Source organism: Pogoniulus pusillus, chromosome 3, assembly GCF_015220805.1.
Source record: "Pogoniulus pusillus isolate bPogPus1 chromosome 3, bPogPus1.pri, whole genome shotgun sequence".
Lineage (NCBI taxonomy): Eukaryota > Metazoa > Chordata > Aves > Piciformes > Lybiidae > Pogoniulus > Pogoniulus pusillus.
Genome location: NC_087266.1, coordinates 18694764 through 18717791, shown reverse-complemented (window position 1 = coordinate 18717791; position 23028 = coordinate 18694764). Strand labels below are relative to the sequence as shown.

The following is a 23028-nucleotide window of genomic DNA, read 5'->3' as shown; positions in this document are numbered from 1 at the left end:
TTTTTTGGGTGTATCAGCATTACACCGGGTGTGTACAGCAAGGAGAAAGAATCACAGAATCACAGATGGTAGGGGTTGGAAGGAACCTCTGGAGATCTAGTCCAAGAGTCTCAAGAACTTTAGGGACACTGGATGAAGGTCCAGACAATGCAAGATAAATGTATTTAAAAGCAGGTAGGGTTGGATTTTAGAGCTAAATAAGTACTGTTATGAAGTATTAGTAAATTTTTATAGCCAGAAAACTCCTGGGTTTTAGCTGTTCTGATTTAACTGTGTCACTAAAAAGGGATTTGAAGTGTGGTAGATAACTTGTCATGCAGTGTGTGTATCCATTTGCATGTATCCTTTTGTCCACAGATTGATTTATATCAAAGGTCATTCTTCCTATTTCTGTTGTCTCACCATCATATCTGCAGTAGTGGATGAGACACTCAATGCCATGCTCTAGTTGACAGGCTAGGGCTGAGGGATGGGTTGGACTGGATGATCTTGGGGGTCTCTTCCAACCTGATTGATTCTATGATTCTATGATTCTTCAGTTAAACTGCATTATGGACTTGTACATTTACACTAAAAGCAATGTTTAGAACTTGCTTTCAAATCAGCAGCTTTTCCCAATGATGTTCAGATTTTTCAGTCCTCTAGAAATTGTCTCCACTGATGTAAATTTTTCTTTTCCACTGTAAATTTTAAAAGAGGACTCAGAAATCTTAAAGCACCATCCAGTGCTCCCAAGCCCTTCCACACAAAAGGGCTGGTGGCAGGCCTACGAGGAGATTCTGGGGCAGCGTTTAGTGGCAGGAGCCCATCGAGTGTCATCCTTGCCTTGGCATCATCAACACGGTCTCAGGTCTCAGGCAAAGGTGCACCTGCCCTGCTGTCCAGTGCAGGGTACAGGATGATGTTGGTTGGTGAGCCTGAGCTTCTGCTTGCAGGGGTTGTAGAGGAGCTGGGGAGATGATGGAGCAGAGGTCTCAAGTGTGAGAGTGTGGATGCCTGTGTGCCCGAGCACATCCCAGAAGCTGCAATTGCCCTGGTACTCAGGACAGAGCTGAAGGGTCAGCTTAGCTCACCTGAGCTGTCTGCTGTCTGCCACAGGCTCTGCAGCAGGCCTCTGCTTTGTGCTACTTATCTGTAATTGCTCTGGGGGATCAGACCTGTCTCTCCTGGGTCATGCTTATTGCTGGTGGGGAGAAGTGAGACACAGACTTGCTGGGGGCCAGGAGCAGCACCTGGGGCCAGAGGGCCTCTCCATGCTGTGTACTGTCTCATTTCCAGCCCCCTGGGTGTGGGAGGCACACAACCTGGGGACTGACTCAGGAGGGCTGGTATGGCTGTTGGCTTAGGACTCAACAGCAGTCCTAAGTCCTAGCAGGCTGTGACCTCTATCCCTCTGCTTCCAAGAGCAGTGAAAGAACTGGGCCAAATTTCCCCTTTTTTCCTTGAGAAATGACAGGCTCCAGCCCCTCTCACTGCTCAGAGATGGACCCTGGTCACACAGACTACATTGCACATGACAGACACAGTTCAGAAGCTTTGCTAGTGGCAAATTTCTGTGCTGCAAAAGTAAAAGGAGTTCCTTTGGCCCTGCTGAAAATGCACAAATTATCCTTATAATGTAAGAAACCTATTACAAACATGTTCTTAATGACTGCCAAACTTATTCTTACTATTGTTTTATAGGGCTCTGAAAAAGACTACAAGCTGTGGGTGATTTCAGGAAGAGAAGATGCTCCTTACCCTCTTATTGGTAAGTTCCTGGCATGGTTTCATGTTTAGACATTCCCTTAGTTTTTAGTGCTGAAGGAAGCAAGAAATACAGAGAAGACTGAACAGTTTCCTCTTTTCTTTGCTTTGTTTTCCCCATTTTCTCTTACTTCCCTGTCACGCAAGTTTGTCTATTTGGGGAGCTAGTCAGATGCTGATCCTTTGTTTTGAAGAGCAATTGTCTGCTTGTGTCACTAAGAGGTTGCAAAAGTTCATTTATTTCTGCCCCAGTTTTGCTGCATGAGCCTCAGCCTTTCTACAGTCAGCCTCTCCACTCACCTCCTCTCCTGGAGCCAGTCCAGCTTTACCATATTTCTTCCTACACTTCCATAGCATTATTTATTCCCCTCCTCAGCAAAACTCAGCAGAGTTTTGAGAAATGTTCTGTTCCTCCACAACTTGAGTTAACTGATTCAAGAGTTCTTTTTCAGTCCTGTTTTTCTCTAACTGGCTTGACAGCACCCCTCTGATTAGGAGCAAATTATCACTTACTCACTATCTAAAATGCTTTTTAAAACATTTCCTCTCCAGGAATCAACCCAAAGCTCAGAAGTGATTGGATGAAGTGATTTGATTTTGGCCCACGCTTCACTGAGAAAAAAAATCCCTTCTTGTTATTAAGAACCTTTCCTTGTAGAAGCCCAGCATTACTTGTGCTATGTAAGAGCTCACAGATGACTAGAACAAGAAAAATGAGTGGATTTTCTGTTTTCCTCCTGCAAATCTATCCCCAGTAAATCTTAACATTTCTTCTTAAAGCAGCCTTAGCTACAACTGCATTGCTGGAGTCAGACAACATTAATATTTAAAACATGGAACACAAAGCCTATGAGGAGAGGCTGAGGGAGCTGGGGTTGTTTAGCCTGGAGAAGAGGAGGCTCAGAGGGGACCTCATTGCTGTCCACAACTACCTGAAGGGGCATTGTAGCCAGGTGGGGGTTGGCCTCTTCTCCCAGGCAACCAGCAACAGAACAAGGGGACACAGTCTCAAGTTGTGCCGGGAGAAGTATAGGCTGGATGTTAGGAGGAAGTTCTTGCCAGAGAGAGTGATTGGCATTGGAATGGGCTGCCCAGAGAGGTGGTGGAGGCACTGTCCCTGGAGGTGTTTAAGAAAAGCTTGGATGAGGCACTCAGTGCCATGATCTAGTTGACTGGATAGGTCTGGGTGCTAGGTTGGCCTGGATGATCTTGGAGGTCTCTTCCAACCTGGTTGATTCTATGATTCTAAGTCCAATTTCTACACCTTAAACCCAGTTCAAACTCTTTTGTCTTTGAAACATACCAGACTGTCTTTCCAGCCATGATGTGTAGCTTCTTCAGGTAAAATCAGAGCCATGGTTTTAGATTTAGAACCTGAGAATTCAGAAGTGGGAAAGGCCTTTCTAATTGACTGACTCTCTCTCACTGTAAATTTGGGTTACAATCTTTCAAAAAGAGGAATTTCATACAAAACTGATACTGCTTTTGACATTTATACAGATGTGTATCAGATGCAACCAGCTTTTATCATCAGTAGACATCAGAGGCAGAGTCTGACTGTGCTCCACAGAATCTGACTCTGCTTCGGCTTCACTCTGCCTGTAACCTCAAATAACATCTCTTCCCCTATCAGTGTTCAAGTCTAAGTGCAAGTTAACTAAGACTTCTTAAGTCCGCACCCATATTCAATGTATGTCAACTGCCAAGTCTTTAAACAAGTCCAAAAAATATCTTGCTGGTGGCGTTTCTGAAAGCTCCTCCAGAAATAAATTGCCTCTGTGTAGTCCCCAAAGGTGCTGGTTAGTGCCAAGTGTAGCTCATTTACATTAGCCCTGTGATTAACGTTTCCTTCCTGTTTCAGCCTCAGACAGGAACCATAATTGTGTCTCATTTGACTGAGCTGGTGGTGGTTGCATGAAGAAGGAGGGAAAATCACTTTCACAATGGGCTTTTTGGTTTTGCTTGCTTAGCAAAAAATCTCGCTTCTTGCCAGAACCATACGAGCAACCAGTACCTAAAATTTCAGTGTCACAGGTAAAGCTGTGGAAAGAATAAACAGTGAATCCAGAAGTAGTTAATTCTGCTTTTTTCTCTGATGAGTTTTTATGTGATATGTCTCTAGTAGGTCTGATTTTACCTTTCTGTCCCTTTACACTGAGCACAGTAACTCTGTATCCACCAGTTAAAGATTTTATGCCAGTGTAAATATGCAGAAATGCATCAATTCTGAGATCAGTGAGAGAGAAAGAGATGCAGGCCCACATGCAAAATCTGCTTTTCCTCCAAGGCAGATGGAGTTTTGCAAGTCTTCAGTCAATCCAACCCAGATTATTCTCATTTCTCTTTGAACAGGGCACGAATTTCCCTTTGGAATTAAAATGAGCCACATTCGAGATGCCATGCCCCACGGATCAAAGCACTGTGCCTGCCCTAGGCAGCTTCAGGGGTCGTTTTTGACAGAGCAGCTGCCCCAGGAGCTGCAGTGCCAGTTTGTGCTGAAGCCAAGCCGCCTGGCTGTGTGCCAGCAACTGAACGGTATGTCACCCCTCTCACCCCAGCATCCTTCACCCACAGCCAGGCTACCTCCTTGGCTGTGCTATAGAGAGCAGAAGTGCTGGGTTTGGAGGTGGGGGCTGTGGAATGCAGAGAGAAGCGTGCAGATGTACCTTCCAGCTGCAGAGTAGCTCTCCCTGATTTGAGTGTGCTGTTGTGTATGTGTCATCTTTGTAAGGCACATTTTGACAAGCTGCCTGTCAAGTGATTGTTCTAAACGCAGCAGAAGTACAAGATCTCTGCCCTGCAATTGTTTTGTAAGTCTGTTAGATGAGCATTTCTCTGCAGCCCTTGCTGTGCTCTGTACCAAGGCAGAGTGGTTTTAGGATTCAGGAGTCAAGGCTTGAATTCAGCACAGAATTCCCATGCAGCATTTGGCAGCGTTCTTTATCTCAACAAGGTACATTTGCTACACCCCCCCTTCACCGAGACCCTCACATGACAAAGCAGCCTAGGCATGTCCTCAAGTACCTAGATGAAGCGAGCAAATGCACCTTTATTTTGGTTCTCTGGGTAAAATGAAGACAGTAACATTTCCTTCTGCCTTTTCCTTTGATGCTAAAAGCATGAGCATCTGCTCTCTGTCTTGCACTCTGGTGTCAGTGACACAATGACTGCTTGCTGCTCACGAGTCAAACAAATTAGGAGGTCTTTACAGGACTGGGGCGTTATACTGGAAACTTCGCAGGGCAAGGATGTAGCTCATGCGTTTTTGTTGTGCTTAACACACTGGCATACTCATCTCAATTAGGAACTCATCCCTGCTTCACCACTGATGACCTCATAACAATAAAAATTACGTGCACGCTGTTATCCTGTGCACTCCTCAATAGCTAAGATATCCTACAACATCTGAATAGAATCCATTCCTAATACTTTTAGAAATGAAATACAGTGAGGCCATACCTGTGCTTATTACAAATTACTCTGGAAATGGATTGCATTTTATATAAATTAATTTCCTTTCCACATGCCTTCACCCACCCACCCCCCTCCCTGACCACCCCCACCCCCCCCTTTCCAGTAATTTGTATCATATATTACTTCATGGCATAATTTAAGAATGAGGCAATCTAGCAAAGGGGTGTAATTAGGTTTACAGGCCCCACTTGGCAGCTGACGTTGACTGGCAAGAGAAAATAGAAATGCAAATCAGGCCTGTAAAGTTCTAATGCAGATGTATTGTCAGCGGTGCTGTGCAAGCTGCAGGAGGGAAAGCAAGGCTGGCTTTGGGGCAGCAGAAGCCTGGGGCATCCTGCAAGTCATGCACAGGGACTGCGCTAAGTGAGAGAAAGAGGCTTGCAGTCCTTTCAGCCTTCCTGCTTTCATCAGACAAAAACTCTCAAAGTGATTGGTAGGTCTGGCTGCTTGCAAACCAGGTTATCTTGTGTACGCATTGGTCATTGAGCTCTTCTTAACTCCTCCCCCGTTTTGGTTTTGGAAAAATCACAGAATTGTCAAAGTTGGAAGGGACCTCGAAGATCATCCAGTTCCAACCCCCCTGCCATGGGCAGGGACACCTCACACTAGGTTGCTCAGAGCCACATACAGCATGGCCTTAGAATCTTCCAGGGATAGGGCTTCCACCACCTCCCTGGGCAACCTGTTCCACTATTTCACCATCACCGTGGTGAAAAACCTTTTCCTAACCGCCAATCTGATTCTGCCCACTTCTAGTTCTGCTCCATTCACCCTAGTCCTATCACTACCTCACATCCTAAAAAGTCCCTCCCCAACTTTCTTGTAGGCCCCCTTAAGATGCTGAAAGGTCACAATAAGATCTCCTCAGAGCCTTCTCTTCTCCAGATTGAACATCCCTAACTCCCTCAATCTGTCTCCATAGGAGAGGTGCTCCAGCCCTCTGATCATCCTCATGCCCTTTTCTGGACATGCTCCAGCATGTCCATTCTTTCCTGTAGTAGGGGCTCCAGAACCGGACATAGTACTCCAAGTGGGGTCAAAGGATACCTTTTGTGCAAGCCAAGTTCATATTTAAGGCTGAGGGGGGACCTTATCAGTATCTACAAGCATCTGTCTGTCAGAAGGATAACAATCTCTTTTCAGTGATACCCAGTGATAGGATGAGGGGCAATGGACGTAAACTCAGCCACAGGAAATTCCATCTCAATGTGAGAAAAAACTTTCTTAGTGTGAGGTTGACGAAGCACTGGAACAGGGTGACCAGAGAAGTTGTAGAGTCTTCTTCTGCAGAGATCTTCAAAACCCACTTGGACACATTCCTGCGTGACCTGTCCTAAGTGGGCCTCCTTTGCAGGGCGTTGGACTCAATGATCCCTGGAGGTCCCTTCCAAACTCTAGCATTCTATGATTCTACAATTCAGATCAGCAAGAAAGAATCTGTGTTGTTATTAGGTAACCACTAGGTTTACCACCACATACAGGGCAAAGTTACAGGGAGTAAAGTCTATAACCCCACATTTCACTGCCCACATGCTGTGCTGTTGCTTCCCTGCACAGATACTGCTGTAGTGGCCATGCTGTCTCTTCTAGACACAGCAAGGAACAGCTGCCCAGCTGTACCAGCATGCACCAACTGTGCTGTAGGTGTTGACAGGCAGGCACAACTGACAACCGACCATCACGTCAAATCAGTCGCTGTGTGGACACCAACAGTGGTGGTGTAGTTGCATCGCCTGTTCTGGCAGTGTGGTTTAAAAAAGTCCAGAGGAGTTTACTGTGTGAAGGAGCTGAAGGACTCCTGTTGCTTCTCCTGCAGCATTTCAGTATGTAACCAGAATGGTCACCTACCAGTTACACGTAGCCATTAAGTAGTGCTCATGAGCATATGTCTAAAAAAGTATTGTAATTAGCAATTTGCTTGAAGTTTATCTTGCAAGAACTGATTGCTGCCAGTGGCTAATCTGTAATCCAGGTGATTATTTAATCGTCTGTTGAAACAGAAAGCAACATTTCAACAAGTTAGTGGACAGGAGATCTTTGAAAATTGTTTGACAGTCAAGGGGTTGATCTGAAAGGATCCTGTGTTGTTAAATAGATCTGAGGTTTTATCTAGAAGTTTCTGATTAGTTTGCAAGAAGAGGAAATGCCACTTGCATGGCTAGCATACTGCCTATGAATTCCCTGTGAGCAGAATAGACAGCTGCTGTGAGCTCTGAGCGAGAACTGCCACCAAAGAAATACTGCCTAGTTTTGAGTCTGGCTTCGAATAACTGGCTGGAGCAAGACCCTGATTTTTTTATGGAAGCACTTCTACAAAGCAATAATTGACATCTGTCATGGCTGAGAGAAGGCTGGCCTCCTAGTGTCAAACACAGCTTCAAAAAGAAGAAAGTGTGCATCCTCATCCTCCTGTTCCAGGAGAGAGCTGTAGTTAATCACACTTACCCTTTTCCATGCTGTCTGTTTAAGGCACGTGTAGCAAACAGTAAGAGACTAAAACAAGTTCCTAATTTTAAGGCTCTTCCCCTACACACACACGCACACACACACACACACACACACACACACACACACACTTCTGCTATTCATTTTCCTCCAAAATCACATCTTTTCTTAGTTTTCACTTCCACTGATGGTTGCCAGGAAAAAAAAGCACCAATATGGATTTGCTATTATGTGGATAGAACTCCAGGTGAAGCAAACCATATTCGTATGCTAATATTCAGCTCAGCTGAAAGAAAAAAAATGCCATTTTGAAAGTTATAGGTTAGTTATGTTCTCCCAAAACATGATGTATCAAATAACACCTTAGATGCTGCCAAGTTTATATTTCTTAAAGCTTTGGACTGCTTAAAATGTATACCCTCCATATTAATTTTTATGAAAAGAATTTTTCATCAGGCTCTCACATTCATACGTTCACATTTTGAATTAAACTGTAACTTTTCATCCCATAAGCCTCTAATGAAATGACTTCCACCCATTCCCAAAGGGAGCATGATTCCCAAGAATGGAATGACGTATAAGGAAAATCACTTTTTAGGCTAAAGAACAAATGTAGGAAAGCATAGGAGAGAAAAATCTGGTATTATACCATAATCCTTGCTTCTACCCTCTGTAACAGCAGAAAGTAAAATGTTTGTTGATGTGGAAGAAACAGCTAATAGAAAGGTGCTTAAGGTAGGCAAGCAGCTAACTCAAAGCTGATTTGCTTCAAAAATATCTAGAAAAGGAAAAATGTAACAGAATAGGTTTTCCCTAGATAGCACTTTCATCAGAAACACTTTCAACTGACCCTTAGCAGTAGCCTATGCTGTTAAGAAGACTTCACACTGGCTAATATTGAGAAAGGCCATGTGAAAAAAAAAACTTTTTCTATCCCAGTTTGAGTCTTTTCTTCCCTATACAACTAAGAGCTTCAATTAGTGGTGCTAATGTGCCAGCAAGTTATTTAGCACAGTTCAGCTCTGTACAAAGTCAGCAGGCTGGGGTTTGCCATCCCACACTTCGCAGATAAGTGCTGATGCTGGGATCCAGCAGTGCAGTGCAGAGTCTGGTAGTCCTCTTAAGAGCGTGGGTAAGGCAGCACATTCTGCACATATACACAGGTATGTGCTTGATGAACTAGGCTGAACAGGATGCCAAGAGCTGGTTGAGTTCATGACATTTTTTCCTTTGAAACCATAGCTACCACCACAAAACAAATACTGGAATTAGAATCGAAGTGCATTTCTTCTAATAAACACCTTTCTCTTTTCCCAGACCTAAGCCAAAAGTCATTTAAAAGGAAAAGATCTATCATAAATTGGGCTTTTTGGCGTGGCCCAGGCACTCACTTGGACAATGCACCCCTCTCTTCAACATCTGCTGCTCCTGGGAAGCTCTTTGGCCTCTTGCTAACAGCCATCTGCGAGGATGACAACCTGCCCAAACCCCTCTTGGTGAGTCCCAGGCTCAGAGCTATCTATTGACAGTGTTGGAATTTCTTTGTGTCATGAATAAGAACATGGGGACGCTTTGTAGATGGGACACTGAAATTGCCCAAGCAAAGAAACCTCATTTGTAGTTCTCAGCAAGAGAACCATGTTGTTTTTTAACATATGCTGTGGTCAGGCCTGAGTAATAACAAATGGTTTGAGAAATGTATGTGATCAGTCAGCAGCCCTGGGCTATTTCTTCTTTATAGTCCATGCTACAAGGCTGGTTCCCTAATCCTCACTTATGCAGTGTGAATAAATGCCACATTCACACGCAGTTTTTAAGCCACTCCCAAGATCTCTGTAAACCCCCAAATCCATAAATGTAGCATCTATTGTCATAGAATCATAGAATGGTTTAGCTTGGAAGGGTCCTCAAAGATCATCCAGTTCCAACCCCTGCCATAGGCAGGGACACCTCCCACTAGAACAGGTTGCTCAAGGCCTCATCCAACCTGGTCTTGAACACCCCCAGGGAGGGAGCATCCACAACCTCTCTGGGCAACCCATTCCAGTGGTTTACCACCCTCCCTGTAAAAAACTTTTTCCTAACATCTAGTTTAATCTCCCCTCTTCCAGTTTAAAACCATTACTCCTCTTCCTGTCATTACCAGAGCTTGTAAATAGTCTCTTCCCAGCCCTCCTGTAGGCTCCCTTCATAGGCAGTCCACACATGCATACAAATACTACCTGTGCTTCAGTAAACAGGTGTTTTTTTTTCAGCAAACAGTTTCAGAGCACTTTCTTGAAGGCATCCCGGGGTAGGCAGGCACTCCAGCTCCTGGTTTCTGATCTGACAGCGCCACTGCAGAATTAGGTGGGAAGGCAGAGGCTGCAGGAGCATCTTTCTGTCCTGTCCTGAGGGAGCACTAGTACTGTGGGTGCCTTCAAAACCAGTCCAGGAACATAAAAGAGGTTTTCCTAGGGCCCATTCCTAGGCATAGTTAAGGCAGATGTGCAGCATTTTTGGTCAAAACAGAGGGCTGCCCTGTTGTCAATGCAATAATTGGAATGTTTACAGAGTGGGAGTGAGCCACCCAGAGTTGGGCCCCTTATCCTGACAGCCCAACTTTCAGCTGTAACAACTTGCCAGAACCCCACTGAAATCAGCAGGGTTACACCAGTTTATAGGAAGAGATGACTTGTCTCCTAAGCTTGTGCTTGATGTGCTGTTTTATCACTAAATAGTGAATCATACCAGGACTTTTCAGATCTTTTAATACTGTGGGTTTGTTACTTTCTTCTGAGGGTGAAGTGTGCATTTTTTACATTTTTGTTATTTAAATAAGTCCTCTGGAGCTGAAATCAGTAAGAACCTTCTTCCTGAGAGATAAACCAATGCTATATTTCAGAAATTACTCCAAAACATAAGTATTAGTAAATTTCTGCCTGAAAAAAGATGAGGTTCTACAGCTTTGTAGGATTTGTGCTTTGAATCTTAAGCACTCTGATTATGCCATAAAAAATAACTTAGTTCTGATTTCATACAGCATCTCTGGAGAATGGAATGCTTTATCTGAGGGGCTGTGTGGGATTTACCTGCAAGAGAAGGGAAATACAAAAGATGAATGCTGCAGGCACATCTGTGCTTCAGAGTTTCAAGCTTGCTTTCACAGCTGAAGGATTCTCTTTTAAGCCATTACCACACTGAATTGTCTTACACCATTAGCTTCATTGTGTAGTTTTACTTGGGTTTATCACTCTAAGAGGGGCTTCTCAGTTTTGTCTTGTGGGTACTTAATCACAAATATATTTTCAAAATATTTATTGTTGTGCTAAGATCCTGTGAGACTCAGCTCCTTTTGAATACAGACCTCAATCTCTGCAAAGAAAAGGGAAATGCTGCCATGAGTCCTGCTGCCGTGAAGGTGCTCTTTCAAAGTGACTGCACTTACATGAGTGCTTGACTTTCAGTTGCTACAAGAGCAAGAAAGAACCATTAAAGAACGACAGTAAAAATAATAGTTTCCACTAGACCTATTTGTACTGCTCTGTGTCAGAGAGACCTGCCTTACAGCCCAGACTAGCAAAATCACCAAATTCCACTGCTTAGCCATTACTGTTACAATAGTGTTGATAGGTTCTTCCCCAGTGTTCTTGCCATCTCTTTTGATGATGTGGCCCTCAGACCACTGTGTCTATGTGCATAATACCAAAGACCACCTGCATCCTGCTGGTCTGAGAGATGCAGATCCACTCAGGTCTGAGAGATGACCCACAGGATACAGCAGACAACTAAGCAACTGGAAAATACCATGTACATGTTATCTCAAGAGAGGTCTCTGATATCAGTGTTTCCTTTTCTGCTGCTTTCCTCTCCTGTTTAGCAGAAGAAAGCAGGCCCTCCTGGAGTTTTAAAACCTAGTCAAGAATTTGCTTGTTTTCCCTTTCAAGTAGCTCATGTAGTAAGCTGCCTACGTGTTTGCTCCTTTGCAGCCTCATTGGTTTCATAGGAGCCACAAGACAAGCTTTAGCCCCTTCTGGGTAATCTCCTAAGTGGGATTACCTTGCCCCAGAGGAGGTCCTGCTGACAGCCCTGAGCTGCTTGCAGAGTGTGATAACGCTCAGATGAAACAAAGGGGACAAAAATCTGACCCATATCAGCTGTAAAAGTGTAGATATTAAAAAACTTCCCAAATTAGATAAAACTTCTTTTTTTTTTCCCAGACATTGGGCATGGATCAGAAGTCTTTGTCTCTGGTTTGTGATGATATTGAGCACTAATGAGGAGTGAGAGTCTTACATCTTCCTGCAAAGTGATGTCTGGCTGAGGCTGCTGATAGATACAGATCTTTGGATTAGATGGACCTGTTTCCATACCGTGGTGTTTATGTATTTAGATGACTTGGCTAAAACTTGCACAGATACTGGAACATCATGCAGAAGATTAGTGCTCAGTAGTGGCAACACAGCATGTTTGTGGATGGTCTCCAAAATCAGTGCCTGAGACGACAGCTTTGCTGTGAAGTTTGGCATGGCTTGAAGAGTGAGCCTTAACTTGTGTTTGATTTGTGATCTTTTTCAGGACTCAGAGGTTTCTACCTATGGCAAAGCTGCATTTTAATGGCACTAAAAAATAGAAAACACTACTGAGAAATCCCCTCTTTCTTTTCATTTTGTTAGGACATGCTTTCCCTCCTTTATCAAGAGGGCCCTTCCACGGAGGGTATTTTCAGACGCTCTGGAAGTGCAAAAACCTGCAAAGAGCTGAAGGAGAAGCTTGATTCAGGTGCTGAGGTGGACCTAGCCTGCGAATCCATATTTGTGACAGCATCTTTATTTAAGGTTTGTGAAGAATGTTCCTTTACTCCTTTTTAGGTGATAGCAGTGCAGTTCTTGGACACAAAAAAGTAGGACTTTTCTCCAGGGACAGGACCAAAGACAACTTTGTAGACTAAATTAAGAAGCTGACCCATTAACATAGTGAGGATCACCAAAGGAGGCTACCACTGAACTAGGATGGGGAGGAGGACTTGTCAGCTTTCATTGCTGCCAGCATTTTTGAGGTCTCAGCTATAACCTGGTCCTGTTACTCTCTTAATTTCTGCTTAAAGCCAATTAAATACTAGAAAGGCAGGTTTGCAGACCTGTTCCCTCACTTGTCAGTAATACCCTACAGATCCTAGCGAGTATATGCTGCTACCCAAAACATTGCCTTGCATTAACTTTTCTTGCAAACTTGTACATTAAAAACAATGCAAGCCTTCAGTAAAACTTCAGCTACAGGGAGGATCAGCATATTTCTTTTCACATTTTAGTGCAGTGTGTGTAGTTTTTGCTTGAAAGAAGTATCAGTCTCTGTTCTCCAACAAGCAGTGCTTTGGTGGGATATTTTTATTACAGAAATCCATTCCTCTGCTACCATGCCTGTGATAGGTTATCATGGGAGAGACGCCATTACTTTCCTTCTGGTGGGTTTAGAATGTGCCTTTAGGGCAGGATAGCTACCCCATGCAAAGTGCTGCTGTGCAATACTTACCTCATGGTAACAGTTTCAGGGAGAGGCAGTTGCTTAGCATTTATGACAGCAGAGAGTTACCATGAAAGAGCAAATGTGTTATGTGCATCATAGATTCCGTTACTCCAGCTTGTTTGGGAAGAGCTAGAGTTTGGGCTTCTCCTCAAGTTGCAATAGTTTTTCTGCCAATAGTTGAGATATTAGGAAATGGAAGCAGCAAGACTATCCATAACTGGGGTAAGTACTCCATTAGCAAAAGGGATGATTAGGGGAAGGAAGGTTGGGCTGGCTTGGAATGCTTATAGTCTGCAGGTATTTGAGCTTGTCAGCTAAGGAGAAGAAGCAAGGTCTACAGATAAAGTTAAGTGAAATGTAGAGACAGGTATTATGCAGCATCAAAATAGCTGCTCCCAATGCAGATTTTTTTTAGTTCATCAATAGCACATGAGGCATCCAAATACCTCTAATCTGACAGGAAAGGGTGAGGAAAGGGCAGGAATTTTTCCCTTTAGTACAATCCAAGGTGTTCTATCTCAGATGATTTTATGCTGATTTCGGTTGCTGTGTGGAACGAGATGCTTGTCAACTATTGCTGTCCCACTGATATAGCCTTTTGTATTTGCATATCTCATTGCTACTCCCTCCTGGGCTCCAGAACAGCTGTTCACATGTTATGTGTTCTTTCTTCTTTGTAAGGATTTTCTTCGCAACATCCCAGGCAGCATTTTGTCGTCTCAGCTCTGTGACAAGTGGGTCTCTGTGATGGATCAAGGGAACAATGAAGAGAAGATAAAAAGCATCCAACGGTACAGTTACTTATATTCTTGGTATTCTTTTCCAAGAAATTTATATCCCAGCATGCAGAATCCAAAATATTCAATATAGAACTTACAATTACATGTATTTAAAAATAGATACTAAAAGTATGCAACAGTGCAGTCAAACATATACTTACGTGTTTGCCTCAGAGGGTTTTCTACCTCTCTTTTGTCCTGCTTTCCTGCCTTTTGTGGATACCAGTAAAGAAATCAAATATTCTTCCATAAGATATACCTCTTCTCACAGGTAGTGATAGAACAAGAGGGAATGGCCTCAAGCTGCAACTGGGTAGGTTTAGACTAGATATTAGTTAATTTTTTTTTTCACAGGAAGAGTGGTCAGGCATTGGAATGGGCTGCCCAGAGAGGTGATTGAGTCACCCTGAGTGACTTGCCCTGAATAGGTTTAAAAGTGGATGTGATGCCTGGGGATATGGTTTAGGGTGCACCTTGTAGAGCAAGGTTATTGATGACTTGGTGATCCTGAGAGTCTTTTCCAACCTGAATGTTTCTGTGCTTCTGTGATATATATATATATATATATTCTGTTATATATATATATATATATATATATATATATATATTCTGTGATATATATATATATATATATATATATATATATATATATATATATATATATATAATATGTTTTTCATATATTTATATTAAAAAATATGCTGTTTAAGATCTGGATTTCTGCTTGATACCAAAGCAGAGGAACTCCAAGGCCCTGGGTGAAAATGTAGCTGAAATCTGAAATAGTTTCCTCATATATTCCCCTTCATCCATATCAAATGTTAGTGACTGCTTTGAAGCCAGGATGGAATCATGAATCAAATACTGGAGCACAGTGACAAGGGAAGCATCCACCCTTGCAGGTGACATAAACCAGAAAATGAGCAAAGTTTATGGCGTGGGAACTTTGGTCACTTGCTGGCCTCACACATGCTTGCATACATATATAGTCATGGCAATTTGGTGGCGTGGAGAGAGAGCTGAACTGTTTGGTTAAGCTAATAGTGAATCATCAGGAAATTAGGTGAAATAGAGTTTCATGTCATCCATTGTACATGATTCATTAGTTTGACAGAGTGTAATTTTAGTTACATATTAGAGTGCTTTCTGTTCTCCCAGAAAACTGTTCATGGATGTACCACAGTGGGGGAAAGCAGCTGAGCAGGGACACCTGCTTGAACCACTCCATGGTTTAGTTAGTGGCCTGTGTTACAATGTTTCTGTATTTTCATTATCTTGACTTGTGTGTGTCAATGGAAAATGGTTTTGTTTTGTCCAGTCCCTAGTCTGAAGAATGACATGTGTTTGTGTTTTCAGGTTAATAGAGCAGCTCCCCAGAGCAAATGTGGTTCTCTTGCGTTACCTCTTTGGAGTGCTGCATGGAATAGAAATGCGATCGGAAGAGAACCAGATGAATGCATTTAACCTGGCTATCTGCATTGCACCTAGCCTGCTCTGGCCTCCTGTTTCCTCCACTCCTGATGTAGAAAGTGAATTTACAAAAAAGGTAAGAGACACTGCAATGTAGTGAAAAAACACCCCACCTGGTCCTGGTCAACAGGAATGTTGGGTACAGATGTGAAAACAACCAGTACCTCTACAGACCAGCACCTGTCCTCTTGTCATGACTTGAGAACCAGTCATCAATCCATTCTCATAACCTGCCTGGAAGAAGGGAAGGGAGTCATAGAGCAAGACCCAGTGTATTAGCAGTGTTTCTCTCACTTAAAAACTCTCTGGTTGTGGTGACCTTGGAGCAGGGCAGAGTAGAAATGGAAAAAGATATATACAGGGATATTTTTTGTGGGCCTGGCTATTTTCCTGAGACTCAGGAGATGAAGAGAGGAGTTTCTGACTGTCAAGGGGCACATCATGGATGCAGTTTATTCCTGTTCCTTATCTACATGGTGAGCTTGCCCTGAGTAGAATGATGGAATATTTAACATGACCTCTCTCCCCATTGCTTTGTTGCAGATTTCTAGCCTGGTACAGTTCCTCACTGAGAATTGCTGCAGGATTTTTGGAGAGGAAATCACCTCCCTCTTTGGAGAAATACTGATAACATGCAAGAGAGAGAATAGCTCAGGTAATACAGATAATGTTTTAATCCTGTTAGACAACCAAACTTAGGAAAAATATCAGTGTATTCCATGGAGGAATGTTGTTTCCTCTTCATGTGGTGTTCCCAGATACTGCTGTTCTCTTTCCTTTGCCCACAATATTGGTGATAATCAGAGATTCAACTTAACAGATATGGACCATAGCATGAAATGCTCTCCCTTGCTCCTATTTCAGGCATCTGGGCCACTGTGAGCAAAAAACAAAGGGAACAAAGGGAAAAAAAGTCTGGACAAGATTTCTTCTCAAGTCCAGAATTTTTGCCCCAGCCTATGTTTTGCCTGAATATTGGGAAGTTGGTGATCAAGTGGTTGTAATACAACTGTCACACCATTATATCAGGGTTGAAAGTGTCTATTTTTCATTGTCAGAACAAGCACATCTCCACAGTTTCAACGGAGCATCCAGATTTTGCTACTAGCACGGAAAAATCATGGAACTGGCAATTGAAAATGCCTAACAGACTAGTTGGTGTAGCATTCCAGAATATCATTAATGCTCTTTTTCTCTCCAGATCTGTGATATTATCCATTTTGACTGTAGCTTTGGGCCTCTCCTTAAAAAAATTCTAAAGCAGTGTTTCTGTAAAATAACTTTTGGCATACTGGCACATACCAAAGTGTATGTGTCACTAAAGTGTAAGTGGTAATGGAGCTTGCTGGCATGCGAGACTGACAGAACATGGCTGTCCCAAGCTCCTCACGCTCTGTCTTCAGTGAAATTTGTGGAAATCTAGTGAAATTTGGCCTGCCCCTTCCCTAGTAGTGGAAGCATATGGTATCTGCTGTGCTGGGACTTTTGAGAGCTCAGACCCATGATAGGTTATGGCAGCTGAACAGGTTTTGAGGCACGCACTGAGGCATGGTGGCCGCCCATGCGTGAACTCTCTGCTGCAAACATGAGCTAAGTCAGCTTAGGGTAGCCCAGAGCAAGAGAGATTTAATGTCACTCCAGTTGCTGCACATACAGAGTAGCGCCCAGGTGCGCACTGCCCAGTGGAACTGAGCTGACTGTTTAAACTAAGACTAGAACTTTCTTTATAAGGTTGCTCTTAAAAATACTACCTTTTCTGGAAGACCATAAAAGCGTGAAGTATGACCTGTTTTCTTGCTTTGTCTAGAAGAAGGAAAGAAAGGTTAAATGTTGCTTTCAACATTCAGTAACAAAAAGGCAAATTCAATAAATTACTAATTCGGTATCCTGCATATAAATTGTTGCTTATGGCTATAACTAAACTTCCATATTTGAGAAAAAAAACCTCAAACAAAAGCAATAACCAATGTAATCCTTACTTGTTTGTGCCATTATCTTGTTTCTGGACTGAGCTGCAACTTAGCACACATTTAATTTTTTCCAGTTCACAATCAGGCAATGTCCTTCTCTGAAATCGTTGCCATTTCTGCTTGAAAAATCTTTAAAGGGCAAATGCTCCTTAAAGTCAAGGAGACTTGCAAAAAAAAAACCCCAAGCAGCTGCTTGTCAGCAGGGTGGTTCAGTCACTGATGTGTTAACTCTTTGTCCTTGCAGATGCTGCTTCTCTCCATCTGAATGACTCTTCCTATGACAGCCTGGAAAACGAGGCAAACGATGAAGCTGACTCTTCTTCTAGTGACTGGATTAAGAACCGAGATCAGGATAACAGGAGCAGGGAGTCTGTCTTCACTCTGAGTGATGGCGATTCAGAGCAGACGGAGGTGGATGAAATCCAAAGTAAAACCAAATCGAAGCAGTTGACAATTTCTGCTGACATACACCGGCGGTTTTCATCACAAGAAAACTCAGAGAAGGAGTCTCTCTGCTCCAGCTCACGGGGCTTCTCTTCAGCAGCTACCTCAGGCACTCTCAAAACCTCGAGGAGGCACAGGCGCTCCTCAGAGCCCACAATTGGCCTCCTAACACCGAGCTTTGGCCGCACTGCTGATGGTCATGAGAAGGCAACGAGGAAAGCCAGCTGTGATGTTGTCCTGTCTCACGAAGATGAAGACTATCTCCATCAGCTTCGGTCATTGCAGATGGAAGGGCAAAAGCTTATCAATCAGAGCTTGATTATAGGGATTAACATTGGTAAAAGTGACAACACAAACCAAAACACTGAAAAGAAAGGTTTGTCCCATTGCCTCCTGCCTCCAGCTCTAGAGGGATTAAATACTTGCTCAGGATTTAGCTCTTCTAGCCTGTCTTCTCCTGGGACATCTCCATCTGTGTCATCAATGAGCTCTCTGGACAGTGCTTTCTCTCAGTTTTCAGACCACTCTGTGTTTACCCCAACTGAAACCTCCTCCCCTTTTGATAGCACTTTTCAGTCTTTAAAGAAGCGTGATGAAAATGCTGCTGAAGCGGCCGATGACTGTTTGGTTGCACCCAGTAAGCTGCCACCATCTTCACAACCTACCCATGCTTTGGCTGAAGGGGGCTTGGTGGAGCCCAACCACAGGCCAGCACCCCTGAAAGCTACTGATGGAGTCAACTGCTATTTGTATAATCCTGACATTCGGTCGTTACCTCCGAAAGTCACAGAAAGAGACAGACTTCATGATCCAAGATCAAAGAGGAGGTCCAGAAGAGCATTACAGCTATCCAAAGTTTGAAGAGACTGAACAGAGCTTTTTGGCAGAGGAATCTTAACTCTCCAAATAAACACCAAGAAGGAAATGCCTTTGGTGTTGATGTGTGTTCATTGTAAGTTTAATATCTGGGTTGTTCAAATTTAATTGAGCAGTCCTCAGATTCCCAGGTTTTCTTTTTTTAGGAAACTGAGTAATGTTCCCACATAAAGCTTTGCAAGAACACTGTTAAATCATAAAAATTGCAAGCAAATAGAAATCTCCAGAAAATCTGGAAGGGCCCCAGAGGGGCCCCAGGAGGTACCTGAAAGCAGCACCCTGTTCTCTGAGCCCGTCAGGGCAGCAGGGTGCCTGCTGGACCTCTACCCTTGACCACTCATGTGTTGAGCCTTGCGGATGTGAGTCCCAGTCCTTTGTGGTTCTGATGTAGCGTGCAAAGTCAGCATAGATTCCATAACTGTGGTATGATACTACTGTTCTGAAACTGATGGGTATTACCTTCATTGTCCTCCAAGGAGTAAGTGTGTTGTTTTCTGTATGAGGTATGTTCAATAGGTGTAGTTATTTCTTTCACACTGCAAAAGAAAGAAAAAAGAAAAAAAAAAGCTCAAAAATATGTAAAGAGAAATGCTGAAGCCTGTGACTAACACCTTGCAACCCTGTGTGTTCCATTTACCGTGCTCCTTTGGCTGTTCTGTTCGTGTTTTAAGTTGTGAATAGTTTCTTAACGTTGCTGTAAATGGCATTCTGTATTACTGCAAGCAGAACACATGTAATTTTATTATGCAGCATCTAAAACATCATATAATATATTAAAAGTGATGCATTATCTAAATGCTTTGAGTTTGTATAATATATCCTGATAAATTTTGCTATTATATATGTTCTGGGGGGGAAAAAAAAATGTGTATTTTTGTACTTGCAAGAAACTGCTGCTAATTTTACGAGTTCTGTTTTGTTGTTACAGCACTGGTATTGATGTGTATGCATTCAATGCTATATATTAAATATTATTTGTTATGTCATAAATTCAATTTATATACTGTGTAGTGTTATTTTTAGCTGTCAGTTCTGCAAGCTATTGCTGAAGCTAAAGTCCCAGTGATGCCACTTCAAGTCTTGCATGAGGAAGGACTGCAGCAGTTTTCCTCCACTTTGTGTGGCATCGTTCATAGTGCATGTCGTAGTCCTGTTGACTTTTGTAAATTTTAGTGGTATTCTAACAAGATTTAATACCTTTTTGCTCTTTATCTAGAGAGATGAGGGTATTTTCAGCTAATGAGATACAGTTAATAATATGGAGGTGCAGAGAGATTGCAGAATCATGGAATTGCAGAATGTTAGGGATTGGAAGGGAGCTCAGAAGATCTTCTAGTCCAACCCCCCTGCCAGAGCAGGATCACCTAGGGTAAGTCACATGGGAACGTGTCCAGGTAGGCTTTTTATGCCTCCAGAGAAGGAGACTCCACAATCTCTCTGGGTAGCCCATTCCAGGGCTTTGTCACTCTCACAGTAAAAAAAAGTTTTTCATTTTCAGGTAACAGATATTAAATTTGAGAGAAAAGACAGGAGGGGAGAAAGGCACTGGATTGAAGCAATTTTAATTCTTTAGTGCTAGCAAGAAAGACAGGGATAGGGCTAAACTAAAGACGTCTGGGTATGTGTGCATGCATACAGCGCTTCTGAAATTGCATTCATTCATTCATTCATTCATTCATTAGCTTTCCATTTTCAAAAGTCCTTTTCCACTGCAATTAATGCTGGCTGGTCCTGTTCGGGTCCTGTTCTGCTCAGCTTTGCCCTCCTAAAGGTGCTTATGCTCCTAAATCATTGCACAGTTCTGAGAAAAAAGATATGTCAACACTATCTAGTGCACTAAGCCCTTTCCAGGTGTTATCAGCATAAAAGGCTTTTAGCTCTCTGTCAGACAGGCTGGATATCCCCCAGCAGATTTGGAGGGGTGGGTGGGGAGGGGATGTGTGATAAAAAAAGTTACAAATATCCTTACTTGAAAATACAGAACCAGAGGATTATTATTTTGGGCTGTAATCCTGCCAATGTTGTATCTGTAAGCAGAGGTGCATTTGTGGAGACTCACGTAACACGATAAACCACCATGCACTTAGAGCTAGACCAGCATGTCTAATTGTGTGCAGGCTCAAAGGCTTCACTGCAGTTCCTTCTCTGTCATTTCTTTCATATTCAGCTATTTTAATAAAAATGCTAGTATGCAGAGTCTGATCTGTAATAGTCACCTTCCAAAGGCAAAGTCCTCTGTATGTGTTTTGAGATCTGGCACCTAGTAGCCCTCCTTATGCACCTCCTCTAAAACAAAAGACATAGATGCTGTTTCAAAGTAAAACAATTACTCTGAGTTTCATCTTGAACCAGGAAAAAGCACAGTGCTGCGCTGCCAAGATTACATCAAGTAGCAAATGCTGATTCATTGCAACAATAATAAAGGTTTTAGAAAAATCTCTGGTCTCTGCAGTATAAATGTTCTGTCCTACAAATGATGTCTTCCAGCAAGTCATTTATCTTTGCTAGTCTGAAGCAAAAGTATATCCAAGAGTGCTTCAATGTGAAACAAATCATGTGTCTGCTTTTGAGCTGTAGCTAATGCTAGAGTGCTTTCAGGTTTTAAACATATGATGAGCAAGCTGGACGTAGACCCAGTACAATTTAAAATGCTCTTCTATCCTGTAAGACGTACACCCTGCTGCTGCATGAGGCCTATTCTGTGGCAATCACAAAAAAGAGCACTAATGGAGAAGATCGCTGTCTGCAGCTCCTCATGGAAGGAATTAAATGCTGTTAAGATGCAAAATGTATTACGCTGAACGTTTTCAAGGTGTCAGATGTGACCTTGACGACTGCAGTAGGCAGCAGCTCTTAGGTGTGTTATTGTTGGGAAGCCAGCGTTTAGTGTACAGGGGTGCCTGCTGCTCTCTTCCCCTCAGCTGAGATGGGATCTCAGGACAAAGGAATATTAAACAGTATATTTAGGAATTTTTTATGGCTCTGCTGATGACTTGTGAGAAGGTGTTAAGGTAAGGGTGGTCCTGAGGGCTGAGCTTCCCCACCTGCCCTGGCTCCAGCTGCATGTTCCAAACACTGGCATCTCTGGCAAGGTCCTACCCAGGTGCCAGTCGCTACAGGACATTAGCCGTTAGTGGCAGTAGAGGGTGGCAGCTTCAAAGAATGTGCCCAAGTTTTAACAACAAATGGTATGTGAGATGATTGCAAAATGTTCTCTCTGGAGTGCTGAAGCCTTACAGAAAAACAATAGAATTAAAAGATGACTGACTTAAGGAATAAACAGTGGCAGTAACTCCTTACTCACTGCTTTCAAGCACATAAAATGAAGCAAACTAATAAATTACCTCTGTCTTGGGCTTTCTGTCACACAGGCATTCATGATCTCATCATTAATGAGCTTTTCACCTCTCTTTTACAAGTACTAACCATCATTCCTTTCAGGTAATTTCAGAGATTAATATAATGTACACTTAAAGCAATTTGTTCTCAACCTGCATTAAAAGTTTTTGCCTCTCTTTTTTTTTTTTTTTTTTTTTTTTTTTTTGGTGGACTTCACAATTTTTCTCCATTTGTGTCATAAATACTCTTGCTTCATCCCTGCAAGCTTTGCCTCTTCAGTCTATCCCAATTCAGAAAGCAAGAAGACACATCCCATCTATTCTCTGCTTAAACTAGTTTGTAGAGTTCATGCAAAATAACTTGTCTGTCCTGGGGCTGAAATATGACCTTTAAACTGAAGGTGTCCTTCTATCCGTGCCTCCAAGTAAGCAGATTTCTGTGAATACCTGCTGGTCTAGCTCCTATCTTGTTCAAAGGTCATATATAGCTCCAGAACCTGCATTTTGGTGGTTGATTTCCAGCTCTGCTTCTTATTTGCTGTTTACCTCCTCTGTTCCTTCTTTTGCATCACTGCCCTTTCTCTAAATACCCCAACTTTGCTGGAGCAGGCTGCTGGTGGTTGCACAGCAACCAGCAAAGCACCAGTGCTAGGGGCATTCAGCGATTTAGAGACTGCATTGGTTTGGAAGGGACCCTCGAAGGTCATCTTGTCCAACTCCCCTGCAAGGCAGCCAGGACACCTCCAACAGGCTACCCAGGGCCACATCAAATCTGACCTTGAATGTCTTCAGGAATAGGACCTTAACCACATCCCTAGGCAGCACGTTCCAATACTTTACCACTCTCATTGTAAAGAACTTTGCCTACCCTGCTCTAGTTTCAAACCACTGCCACTCATCCTATCACTAGAAACCCTTCTAAACAGTCCTTTCTCAGCTTTCCTGTAGGTCCCCTTCAAATATTGAAATGTAGTTACAAGT

General features: G+C 42.9%; 1 protein-coding gene across 4 annotated transcripts in view; it reads left to right on the top strand.

The window, feature by feature from the left end:
- Positions 1 to 18758, top strand: part of ARHGAP20 (Rho GTPase activating protein 20) — a 77861-nt gene extending 59103 nt beyond the window's left edge. For all 4 annotated transcript variants that reach the window (XM_064171328.1, XM_064171318.1, XM_064171337.1 and 1 more), the window contains 8 exons: positions 1684 to 1750; positions 4099 to 4281; positions 8983 to 9161; positions 12321 to 12482; positions 13852 to 13961; positions 15306 to 15495; positions 15963 to 16074; positions 17634 to 18758. In XM_064171328.1, coding sequence (XP_064027398.1) covers positions 1684 to 1750; positions 4099 to 4281; positions 8983 to 9161; positions 12321 to 12482; positions 13852 to 13961; positions 15306 to 15495; positions 15963 to 16074; positions 17634 to 18694 — 2064 coding nt within the window. In that variant the 3' untranslated portion in view covers positions 18695 to 18758. The remainder of the gene's footprint in view (positions 1 to 1683; positions 1751 to 4098; positions 4282 to 8982; positions 9162 to 12320; positions 12483 to 13851; positions 13962 to 15305; positions 15496 to 15962; positions 16075 to 17633) is intronic.
- Positions 18759 to 23028: the final 4270 nt, after the last annotated feature.